Source organism: Bufo bufo, chromosome 3 (genome assembly GCF_905171765.1).
Source record: "Bufo bufo chromosome 3, aBufBuf1.1, whole genome shotgun sequence".
Classification (NCBI taxonomy): domain Eukaryota; kingdom Metazoa; phylum Chordata; class Amphibia; order Anura; family Bufonidae; genus Bufo; species Bufo bufo.
The window spans coordinates 305,157,408-305,170,229 of NC_053391.1; the positions used below are offsets into that span (position 1 = coordinate 305,157,408).

Here is a 12,822-nt window from a genome sequence, read left to right on the forward strand (position 1 = left end):
TAATGGTCCCAACCTCATTTATAAGGCAAGAAATCCCACTTATTAAACCTGACAGGGCACACCTGTGAAGTGAAAACCATTTCAGGGGTCTACCTCTTGAAGCTCATCAAGAGAATGCCAAGAGTGTGCAAAGCAGTAATCAAAGCAAAAGGTGGCTACTTTGAAGAACCTAGAATATGACATATTTTCAGTTGTTTCACACTTGTTTGTTATGTATATAATTCCACATGTGTTAATTCATAGTTTTGATGCCTTCATAGTCATGAAAATAAAGAAAACTCTTTGAATGAGAAGGTGTGTCCAAACTTTTGGTCTATACTGTATATATATATATATATATATATATATATATATATAAAAATAAAAGAACATATGTGTGTGAAAACTCAAAAACCCAATCATCCATTTCAACGAAACGTGGTATACACACCCCTTGCTACCTGGAAAGAAATCTTGCGTGCCGGGGTCTCCACTCTCTAGGACGTACTGTTCCCGAAATATTCCCAAAAAATGACCTGCATTAGCCAATACAAGTCTCCCAGCCTTTCACTTAAATCTTAACTGCCATACACACGGTCACATGTCCCTTATCAGCCAATAGAAGCTCGCAGGTCCTACTTCAGGTTGCCATAACAACTGATCACAGGTTTTAGCAGTTCACAGGTCCTGAAATATTCAGTCATATGAAGTATGACGGCACAACTACACTGCTACATGCATGGGGGGGGAAGGGCCACTATTAAACGGACGGGCGCTGTGGAGTTCACTGTTAAAGGGGCAGTCACTGTTAAAGGAGCGGCCACCGTGAAAGTCACTGTTAAAGGGGCGGTCACCGTTAAAGGGGCAGCCACTGTGAAAGTAACTGTTATTTAATATAAAATTGCAATAAATAAATACCCGAGCAACGCCGGGTCATCAGCTAATATATATATATTTGTTTATTTAAAAAAAATTGCTGCAGAAATATAGATGAAAGCGATTTTTGCAATTTTTTTAATAACTCGATAATTAAGGGATAACTGTCACATTTAGACCCTAATTTATTTTAATTATATGTAGCTACTAATAACATGATATTCCAGAATCAGTTACTATTAGACTGACTTACCCCATATTTAATAAGATTCAGCCCTTAGCAACCAGTCTGCATAAAACTGCAATTTCACTATTCAGTTAAGATGGCCGCCACTGCCCTCACCCTGAGGCTAATCCCGCCTTCCCTCACTACCCACAATGCATTGAGATCCTCACATGCACTAGCCAGTAACAATAGCCTCCCAAAAGTGTCAGTAAACAGAGCCCTCCCCCCCTAAAGGGTTAATCTCCTGCAGCACAAAGGGGTCCTCTTACCACATGTTGCTTTCATTTATACACTGAGCAGATGGCAGATCTCCCTTCCCTTGTATGCGCTGATTCAACTCTACTTCTCCAGCTCTGCTGAGTGAGGGAGCGTCTGCCAAGCGCTCCCTCACTCAACAGAAAGACGGACCATGCCTAGCAACTCTATTTTAAGCACAGGTAAAAGTAAGCAGTACAGGGAACAAAAATGTGGAATTAAGGGGTAATTGAATACACAGTGAAAAGTTGAAATAGGGCCACCAAGGTGATATTAATCACCACAATCCAATACTCCAAAAAAAAAAAAAAATACGACAGTTATCCTTCAAATTCTTCAGGTTAGTACAGTAGTGTGGATATTTTTTTAATTTAATGTGGGCACAATAAAATGTATTTCACACTAAATAATGGTGATTTTTTTTTTTGGGGGGGGGAGTCAGGTAATTACAATTAAAAATGTATTCTGTTTTTTAAATCTTACTATGGGATTACTATTTTATAAGTTTATTATATTCGAATGCTTCTTACGATAATACATTATACTCGGTGTGTCCTAACACTAGTGTGTCTTAACACCAGGCTTGCATAGACAGTCTGAGAGGGCCCTTCATAGGTCCTTTGAACTTTTGACTTTCAGGCTCCATATCTCACCATCTACTACAGCTTCGAACGTGAGACTACCATCATTTTATAGACAATCATCTTGGCTATCTCATAAATAAATTGGACTTGCATTTATTTAGCATATGATTAGTTATGCAGATACTTGTTATGTAACTGCATTGTTACTGTTTTTCTCCTGGAGGTGGAACAATCTTTTTCTTATTGTATACTACAAATTACAACCTGTTCTCACATTCCCTAATAGCTCAGTGTGTTATTAGGTTGATTCCCAAGCGAAAGGTCACTGGTTTGGATTGAGGAGCAACCATGAAGAAGATTTCCTAAGAAAAGAGAAACCGCCTCATCCAGCTCATTGATAGCGGTATCTCGCCAAGAAAAATGCCAAACTGCATCATGTGAGATGTGATGCCATGACATTTGGAAGAATATGAAATTAAATCCGTTCATCCATTCCAAAGCCAAGAGGTGGACGTCCAGGTAAAATATTGAAAGTCAACAAGTCAACATCGCAAGGTCTATCAGTTCTGATGCGACAAACACGGCAGTGAAGGTGGCTTGTATGCTTCGTAATAGTGAGATCACAGACGTCCATGCAAGTACCGTGCGATATGCATTACACAAGTCTGGAATGATGGCCCGAAAAAAGATGAAGAAGCCTCAACTTCAATATCGTCATAAGAAGCGTCGGCTCGAGTTTGAAAAAAAGTACAAACAGTGGACAGTAGAAGAGTGGAAACTGGTGAATTGGAGCGATGAGACAAAAGTCAATAGACTGGGTTCTGATGGGTGCAAATGGGGCTGGAAGAAACAAGGGAAAAGGGGGCTAACAGATTGAGAAATTGAAGGAACTGTCAAGTTCGGTGGAGGAAGCATGATGATATATGGGTTTGTTTATTCACAGCCAAAGGCATTGGATACTTGACCATGATCAATGTGGTCTCAATGCTGAGCTATATGTGAGTATCCTACAAAATGACTTACTTCGTACACTGTACTTCGTACTATGGGTATGAAAAGGATGACATAGTGTTCCAGCAGCAGACCTATAGCATACATTGAGACTGGCAAAGAAATGGTTCAATGACAATGAAGTAGAGGTGCTGGATTGGCCCCCACAGTCCCCAGACTCAAACCAATCAAAAACTTGTGGGTAGAATTGAAGAAAAAGCTGTATTTGTACCCAAGTATGGTCCAACATTGAGAACGTGTAGAAGAGACCTGGGAACAGATTTAGGTCGAGACATACATGAATCTGATCAAGAGCATGCCCAGAAGGATTCAGGCAGTGTTAAAAGCCAAAGGTGGATTTACAAAATAATGAAAAATAAAATTTAGAATTTTAGGAGCAAAGTAGTAACAATGCAGTGACATGACAACAATCTGCATAACTAATCATATGCTAAATACACTGCTCAAAAAAATAAAGGGAACACAAAAATAACACATCCTAGATCTGAGTTAATTAAAAATTCTTCTGAAATACTTTTGTTCTTTACATAGTTGAATGTGCTGACAACAAAATCACACAAAAATTAAAAAATGGAAATCAAATTTTTAACCCATGGAGGTCTGGATTTGGAGTCACACTCAAAATTAAAGTGGAAAAACACACTACAGGCTGATCCAACTTTGATGTAATGTCCTTAAAACAAGTCAAAATGAGGCTCAGTAGTGTGTGTGGCCTCCACGTGCCTGTATGACCTCCCTACAACGCCTGTGCATGCTCCTGATGATCATCCAGCATCTTCTAACTCCTGGACAGTCTGTGGTGCAACGTGACGTTGGTGGATAGAGCGAGACATGATGTCCCAGATGTGCTCAGTTGGATTCAGGTCTGGGGAACGGGCGGGCCAGTCCATAGCATCAATGCCTTCGTCTTGCAGGAACTGCTGACACAGTCCAGCCACATGAGGTCTAGAATTGTCTTGCATTAGGAGGAACCCAGGGCCAACCGCACCAGCATATGGTCTCACAAGGGGTCTGAGGATCTCATCTCGGTACCTAATGGCAGTCAGGCTACCTCTGGCGAGCACATGGAGGGATGTGCGGCCCTCCAAAGAAATGCCACCCCACACCATTACTGACCCAATGCCAAACCGGTCATGCTGGAGGATGTTGCAGACAGCAGAACGTTCTCCACGGCGTCTCCAGACTCTGTCACATCTGTCACATGTGCTCAGTGTGAACCTGCTTTCATCTGTGAAGAGCACAGGGCGCCAGTGGCGAATTTGCCAATCTTGGTGTTCTCTGGCAAATTCCAAACGTCCTGAACGGTGTTGGGCTGTAAGCACAACCCCCACCTGTGGACGTCGGGCCCTCATATCACCCTCATGGAGTCTGTTTCTGACCGTTTGAGCAGACACATGCACATTTGTGGCCTGCTGGAGGTCATTTTGCAGGGCTCTGGCAGTGTTCCTCCTTGCACAAAGGCGGAGGTAGCGGTCCTGCTGCTGGGTTGTTGCCCTCCTACGGCCTCCTCCACGTCTCCTGATGTACTGGCCTGTCTCCTGGTAGTGCCTCCATGCTCCGGACACTACGCTGACAGACACAGCAAACCTTCTTGCCACAGCTCGCATTGATGTGCCATCCTGGATAAGCTGCACTACCTGAGCCACTTGTGTGGGTTGTAGACTCCGTCTCACGCTACCACTAGAGTGAAAGCACCGCCAGCATTCAAAAGTGACCAAAACATCAGTCAGGAAGCATAGGAACTGAGAAGTGGTCTGTGGTTACCACTCCAGAACCACTCCTTTATTGGGGGTGTCTTGCTAATTGCCTATAATTTCCACCTGTTGTCTATCCCATTTGCACAACAGCATGTGAAATTGATTGTCACTCAGTGTTGCTTCCTAAGTGGACAGTTTGATTTCACAGAAGTGTGATTGACTTGGAGTTACATTGTGTTGTTTAAGTGTTCCCTTTATTTTTTTGAGCAGTGTAGTTGCAAGTTCAATTTATGTATGAGACAGCCAAGATGATTCTCTATAAAAGCTCAAAGCTGTAGTGGATGGTGACATATGGAGCCTGAAAGTCAAAAGTTCAAAACATTGTTACCCTTTTGCTCGGCAGTGTATATGGATTTTTTTTCCAATGAGAATCAGTGAAGATCTAAACCTAGCCTAATTTCTAAATAACACACAGGGACATATGTTTAAGAATCCTAATGTACAGTTATGCTGTATGACCATCCCAGTCTGGAAGTGCATGTCATATAACATACATAATATGCTGTAGCAGATATTTTGTCATTTCTACCTTTATTGTTTTACAGGAGTCCTCCAGTTGGCTTGTTATAGTCTGAATTCTGTCGTTTCCAGCAACCAGCATTGATATACAGCCATTAAGTTCTGTCTGTGAACCAAATAAAAGTAAAAACTAAGTTAATCTACATGCAAGAGAGTCAAAACATATATAATGTGGGCTTGAAAGTACAGGGAAATTACTGGAGACATGATGGGCACATGAATTCTTGTGCTGCTGCTATGTTGAAATCAGTCCTATGGTAGTAAATTGTATTGAAAATGAATGAGCCGCAGATTCTTTCCAAAAAGGTTTGAATGTTCTACATAACATAATAGCCGTTTCAATTTTGAACCCAGCAGAGGGTCTGATCCTGGACCCCTACTGATGTCACTATGACATGTCAGAGGATTTCCTTTTAATTCTGTTCAGTTTAACACGATTAAAGGCATTTGCCTTTTTAAACAGATATAGAGGGGAAAAAATATCCTGCACATAAGCAAAGAATCGACTGATCAGTCATAATCATTTGACAATGTTATGCACATGGTATTTTGACAAGTATTAGAAAAAAATACAACATGGCCAATTACTTTTTAAGTAGGCATAAATCAAATGTCACCCACTAAGAATGCTCCAAGGTAGGAGACTTTAAAGAGGGATTATCACCATAAATGCACTGTTTTAATTGAAAACTCATTAGCCAGCCAGCCCTCATAAAAAAAATAAAAAAATGATGTAAATACATTTCATTAATAATGTAAAAAGAAACATTGAGTCTTGTGTTCAGTATTCAGTATGCGTTCAGGCCAGACTTACCGCAGGAGTCAGGTCTAGACTTCCTGGTTTGGAGATCATGACTGTTACAGGCGACAGGGATTTCTCTGTTGCCTTATTCCTGCCTGTTTACTGGTATTGTTGGGGCAGTTGTTATGCAACTGCCTTGTACCTAATATTTGGTCAGGTGATTCTTCTTGCTTAGCCTGATTAATTTAGGGAAGAGTTTTGATTGGTTAACCTTCCCTTAAATGCTCATATTTTCGGCTCTTTTGTTTCTGGGTGCAGCGCGTTTGTATCCAGAATCCTTGGATAGTTTTCTGGTTTCTTTATGTGGTGTCTGTGTAACTTAGGATCTGTAGTGTTCCTGTATTTCATTGCTGCTAGCATTGAGGTTATTGATAGTTGTTTATTGTCTGTTTGCTGAGTTTGTCTTTGTTTTATTACTTTACTGATCAGGAAGGATCAGTGTCTGTTCTTTGTCTATTCTTTTATCTTTGTTTCTGTTCACCTTTTTTCATCCTCTCTCAACCAGTATTCCTTTACCATCTCCCATCTATTTCATTGATGGTCTGCCATCTCCTTCATCCATATTCCCATCATCATTTGGTTCCTTTCATCTATCGGTCAGTTTACTTCTTTGTAGAAACTGCTGAATGCCAGTGTTGATCCATTCTATATAATGTTATTGCGACCATCCAATTGTTATCCATTTCATCCCTACCATCTGTTTACCAGAAGATACAGTTAGTACATGGCAAAGGCAACTTCTCTAGGTGAAGTTCAGTTCTGGAGTCTTGGGAACAACCAGCATTGCTACAATGATATGCCTAGCTTATTCCCACAACAGCATACAGAGTCAGAACGAGTGTTGTCTCCTGCATCAATACAGCAGTTATAATCATTGGCTCTACACTAGGCATGCTACCGTAGAAAATCCAAACCAGGAACTTCAGACCCGACTCCTGCAGTCATTTGCATCCTGAATGCAGACCTTGTACAAAAGTTATTTTATTTTTTTTTATGACTTTGATGTTTTTTTCTAAAATATTTTTTAGGGGAGTGTTAATTTTTCAATTAAAACAGATATTGCATTCCTGGTGATTAGTCTTCTTTAATGTGTAAGGCTGGCTGGACAGCTGTCAGTTATCCGCCAACACCTATCTCTGCACACCTCCGCCCCCATGCAAATGTTCATGGATGCTGAACTGATACATTTTCTCGAGAATCAAAGCACTGGGTAGTTAAAATCCAACTGCCTAATTCTTATCTCCCCTGACAGGGGAAAGCCGGGTTCAGACAAGATTTATTGAATATGTAGGGCCATCTTAAAGGGGTTGTCTGAGTTATGAAAACGAAATATATAGCACTGTAAATCTGATGGGCAGCAATATAGAAAGGCTACTTTCACACTCGCGTTTTGGCTTTCCATTTGTGAGATCCGTCATGGGCTCTCACAAGCGGTCCAAAACTGATCAGTTTTGCCCTAATGCATTCTGAATGGAAAAGGATCCGCTCAGAATGCATCAGTTTGCCTCCGATCAGTCTCCATTCTGCCCTGGAGGCGGACACCAAAATACTGCCTGCAGCGTTTTGCTGTCCGCTTGATGAAACTGAGCCAAACGGATCCGTCCTGGCACACAAGGTAAGCCAATGGTGACGGATCCGTTTTCTCTGACACAATCTGGCACAATAGAAAACGGATTTGTCTCCCATCGACTTTCAATGGAGTTCATGACGGTTCCATCTTGGCTATGTTACAGATAATACAAACGGATCAGTTCATGACGGATGCATGCGGTTGTATTATTGTAACGGATCCATTTTTGCAGATCCATGACGGATCCACCCAAAACGGGAGTTTGAAAGTAGCCTAAGCTAAGCAAGTTTTAGGCAAAAAAAAAATCTATATTTCCTCATTTCCCTGGTTCTCTTCTGGCCCTTTGTTTACCTGCAATAACAACAATCTCTGCCCCTCCCCCTGCTCTGCAAAGGTAATGAATACAAGAGCTGCCCTGAGTGACATGACTCAGCAGCATGTTGTATTTGTAGGACTACCAGTCCCAGCTGTACAATGACACTGCTGATACACACAGGATCTTCCCCCTACCTGTTCTTGTGCAATGCTCTGCAGAACTCCTCTGTCAGCTTCTGTGCCAAGCATTTGTCTCCTTACTGCCTTCAGCTACTCAGTAAAGCCTTCAGCCCTGAGTCTGTGCTAGCTGAGGGGGTTCATGTTTTTCCTCAAGAATCCAGGGAGAGAGCAGTAAGCAGCAGCCGGCAGTGCAGGGGGGCGTGGCCAGCACAGTGACGTCTCGTGTACAGGCACAGATCTGCTCTCTCAGAAGTGCACAAAACATCATCAGAGCAGGGAGAGAAGCTGACATCACAGGTCATGTGACCCTCAGTGAAATCTGAGAAAGCAGCAACTGGAGATAAATTAAGTGAAATGTAAAGTCCTTTTATTTGCCTAGTTAGAAACATGCAAAGGCGGAAGGCGATAAGTGAAAAGATTGAGACATAATGTATATCTCAAACAATCTGTTAAAAAAAGATTCTGGGGAGAATTTATCAAGCCTTCGGTTCCAGAAAAGTGGCAATAAAAGATTGTATATCTTCCTGGATTCCTGCTTTGCGCAAAAATGTGCGACTCTTTGCTCGTTTAGGCTACACTCACCACTTTTATAGTAGGTAGGAGGTATGAAATACCAGTCTTAATGAGTTCCCCTCTCAGTGTCATTTGTGTTTTTTTTTTCATTTACATTCCTGCTTTTTCTATGTTTAGGAGTCAAATGGGCGGTCCCACTCATTGACTGACAGCCTTCCAAGTATAAGTGTTTAAGTAGAGATAGCTGTGAAGCACTGACAAGATAAATTCGCTGTGCCATGGACTGCAGATAGCGGTCAGCAATGCATGGGCACCGGCCATGTGCCCGCCATTTGCGAATACGGACCCATTCACCTGAATGGGTCAGAGGTCCACAAGATTCAGTCTGCATCGCAAAAAAAAAAGAACACATTCTATTTATTTGCAGTGTGGAGGCACGGGCCGGAATCCCATGAGAGCGCTCCATAGCGCTCCTGTTGGCTTCCGCTCCATGCCTCTGCTCCGTATCCGTCTCTCCGTATCAACTGAATGGATACAGAGCACACACGGCCGGTGCCCGTATATTGTGGACCCACTCTTTGCAAGCCGCAATATGGGCATGGTTCGCACAAGTGTGCATGAGCCCTTAGCAAGGATTTAAATCAATGAACTACTTGTTACACCAAATATTTTCTTTAAAACTAAATATCAATCTACTTAGTTTATTCTGCTCTAGAAACCGCTGTCTGCGGATTGGTTACCATGTTCCATATAACAGGTTCCCTCTAAATTAAGTTTAAAAATGGAGAAAGCAATGCAATAGTCTTCAGCTTCAGAGTATCTGCATGTTTTAACAGTTAGTACCCTGATTGTACCCATTTTTATTAGTTTTAAAACAAATTATTTGGGGGATAGCTCCAAATGAATATTTGATATTAATGCTGTATAACCATTAACGGCTTTCATCTAAAATGTCCCTCTTCAACCTGTTCTGCTTCCCACCCCCGCACAGCTGTGTCCCCTGTGAGACCTGGCTGCAGTCTCAAATCTTTCTAAAAATAATAGGTGACTTGGCTGGGATCTGCTTCTACGAGGCCTCTATTGAAACATTGCAAGAGCTCTCTATAGCACTGTCAGTAGTACAGCAAGACTACATGCATTTGTATGTACGTGCTACATCATACTGTGCATCATACGTCTAGACCGTTATGGGTCACTAACCTTCTGAGTCTGATATATGTTCTGGAGAGGAGAAACTTCGCAGTCTTTATGAGCCCCAAATACTTTACACATGGAGCAGGTTGCTACTTCGCAGGTTATGCAGTAAATATTTATCCTCTCATCTTCATGCTTTTCGCACATCGGATGATTTTCCTTTTTTTTCTCAGGTCGACTAGTCATTTGTAAAGGAGAACAAAGGCGTTGTTAACAGACATAGAAATGGGATAATACATAATGTTATGTTAAAAGCATACAGAAATAACAGCTTAGCTTTTGTGTATAATATTCTTGGGATGCTTACCTATTGCAGTCTTGTTTGTAGATATCTATTATGTTCTCTACAAGTAGGTTTCTCTGAAGCCCATAAACTCCATGACGGTCTAAAATGACCTCATGGCGACACGTAGGGCAGCGAAATTTTCCACCAGACACAGAAGATCGTGTAGGCCAGTATGGGTTTCCAGCCTACAGTGATAGAACAAGTCAGTGTTAAAAAATAAAAATCTGTGTGAAAGTCTCTATATCATGATAAAACAAAAACAGTATAAATTGCTGTTTGATATCTAAAAGTTAACAATATGTACATCTGCACAGTGTATAAAAAAGCTATACACAAGGACAAAAGTCAAAACTGTGGTTCACATGACACGTTCATAAAACACATGAAATCTATGATCTATAGAGGATCAATTTTGGTACTAACAGGTCAAATATCTCCTTACCTGAAATACATCATTGGCACATTTCCGACACAGGTTGTGTTGGCATGGCAAGATCACCACAGGTTTGTTGAACATTTCAAGGCATATAGGGCAAATTAGCTGTTTCTCCAAACTGTCCATAGGATTATTGTCCCGGATAATGTCTGCATTGTAATCCATAGTCCTTTATAATCCTACAAAGTCTATAGACTTGAAACTTATTTCTTACTCTGATTTCTGTTTCTCCACACCTGTGAAGATGTTTCTTCTCCGTATGGGACTTTTGTCGCAGAAGTCCTTCCTATGAATGTCTCTTACTCCAGGGTTAGCTTGTGTTTTCTCTGTTCCCCACTGTGACCATCCTATATATAACTTGTGTGCTGGTCACATGCATATGGTGGGGAAGGACATGTCACACATTCCTTTGTCTGTCCTGTAGGTTCAAGTTTCTTGTGGTCCCTGACAGTTCTCCGAGCTGTCACATGAAGCAATGAGTAATCTGTGGGAGCACATTCTGTAAACAGGATCGCTCTGCATTATGTGAACCTGTTTTTCCTTGCCAAGCATACAAACAGTTCCACAAAGGTCTAGATTTATGGCAACTGCATCCATGATCTTTCCAGCTTCTGATAAGACTGAAAAGATATCAATAATTTTAATGAAATCAGTGTTTGTATCTCCTGGAAGCAAACCTACATAGCAATTTAGTTTAGTTTTAAGTAGAAATCCCAAATAGTCTTTGTGTCATGATAGGTAGGTAAGCGCGGAAATAACCAAACACAGGAAAACAAACAGAACAAATGACTAGGTCCAAAAGCTAGGGAGAAAAGGGTCACCTCCTAGCGATCCCTAAAAGTTTTCCCTAAACTGCTGTGCCCATGTGCATAATCTAATGGTGGATATGCACATGCCCTCGTGCCTAAACCTATAAACCCTGGGCAAACCCTAAGCTGTAGGGAAAAGGGAAGAGGTGTCTCTCTAGAGGCCTAGATAAGAGACACAATGGGAAATAACAAAGAGGACTTATCTAGAGCAGAGCTGGAGCAGATGATCCACCACACATCCAGAGCTCACAGGAAAGAACTATAACCCGCACAGGCCACTGGGGGAAGGAGGGATAAATAGCCTCACTAACAATAAAACCCAGTAGACCTGAGGGAAGGTGGATCCAGCTCAAACCCAAACCAAAACAGAGAAGTCAGACATGTGCAGCCAGTCTGACAGACCTCCACACATTCACAGGGCAAGGCGTGACAGTACCCCCCCTTCTACGGGTGACCTCCGGACACCCTGGACCAACTTTATCCGGGTGTGCCCTGTGAAAGGCCCTCACCAGACTGCTAGCACTAACATCAGTAGCCATTACCCACATTGTTTACTCGGGACCGTATCCCTTCCAGTGCCCCAGGTACTGAAGGGAACCGCGAAGAACACATGAGTTGAGAAACCTAGAGATCTCAAACTCCAAATTGCCATCCACCAGGACAGGGGGAGGTGGCAATGGAGATGGTTCCACAGGTTCCACATATTTCTTCAATAAAGACCTGTGAAACACATTATGGATCTTCCAGGTCTGTGGAAGATCCAGATGAAATGCCACCGGGTTGACAATAGCAGAGATTTTGTAAGGGCCAATAAATCTTGGACCCAATTTCCAAGATGGTACCTTCAGCTTAATGTTTTTAGTGGACAACCAAACTGAATCACCCACACACAGGTACGGAACAGTCATACGTCTCCTGTCAGCCATCCGTTTATATCTTTCACCCATCTTTTCCAAATTAACTTTGATCTTCCGCCAGATAGATGACAAGGCGGAAGAGAATCTCTCCTCTTCTGGCATCCCAGAAGATCCAGTCCCCAAAAAAGTACCAAACTGTGGGTGAAAACCATATGCTCCAAAAAATGGTGACTTATCAGTGGACTCCTGTCTACGGTTATTCAAGGCAAATTCGGCTAGGGGATGAAAAGCCGAAGAGAAAGACAGTTGAATTCCCAGACGAGAGCAGAATGCCCTCCAAAAGCTGGAAACAAATTGCGTCCCCCTATCAGACACCACATCAGAGGGAATGCCATGTAGTTTCACAATGTTATCGATAAAAACCTGAGCGAGAGTTTTGGCATTGGGCAAGCTAGGTAACGGTACAAAGTGGGCCATCTTACTGAAGCGGTCCACTACCACCAAAATCGCAGTTTTCCCAGAGGAACTTGGTAAATCGGTAATAAAGTCCATGGACAAATGCGTCCAAGGACGAGACGGGATGGACAAAGGAAGAGGGGATCCTGAAAGCCGAGTGTGAGCCACCTTAGCACGTGCACAGGTCTCACAAGCTG

The 12,822-nt window shown here is 42.1% G+C and overlaps 1 protein-coding gene across 1 annotated transcript in view; it reads right to left on the bottom strand.

Moving 5' to 3' along the window:
- The window catches only part of TRIM63 (tripartite motif containing 63), a 28,353-nt gene extending 17,484 nt beyond the window's left edge, over positions 1 to 10,869 (bottom strand). Inside the window, exons 1-4 of the mRNA XM_040424232.1 lie at positions 10,510 to 10,869; positions 10,089 to 10,252; positions 9,788 to 9,959; positions 5,218 to 5,313 (exon numbers count right to left, since the gene is read on the bottom strand). Of these exons, the coding sequence (XP_040280166.1) occupies positions 5,218 to 5,313; positions 9,788 to 9,959; positions 10,089 to 10,252; positions 10,510 to 10,668 (591 nt within the window). The 5' untranslated portion in view covers positions 10,669 to 10,869. The remainder of the gene's footprint in view (positions 1 to 5,217; positions 5,314 to 9,787; positions 9,960 to 10,088; positions 10,253 to 10,509) is intronic.
- Between the last annotated feature and the right edge of the window lie 1,953 nt (positions 10,870 to 12,822).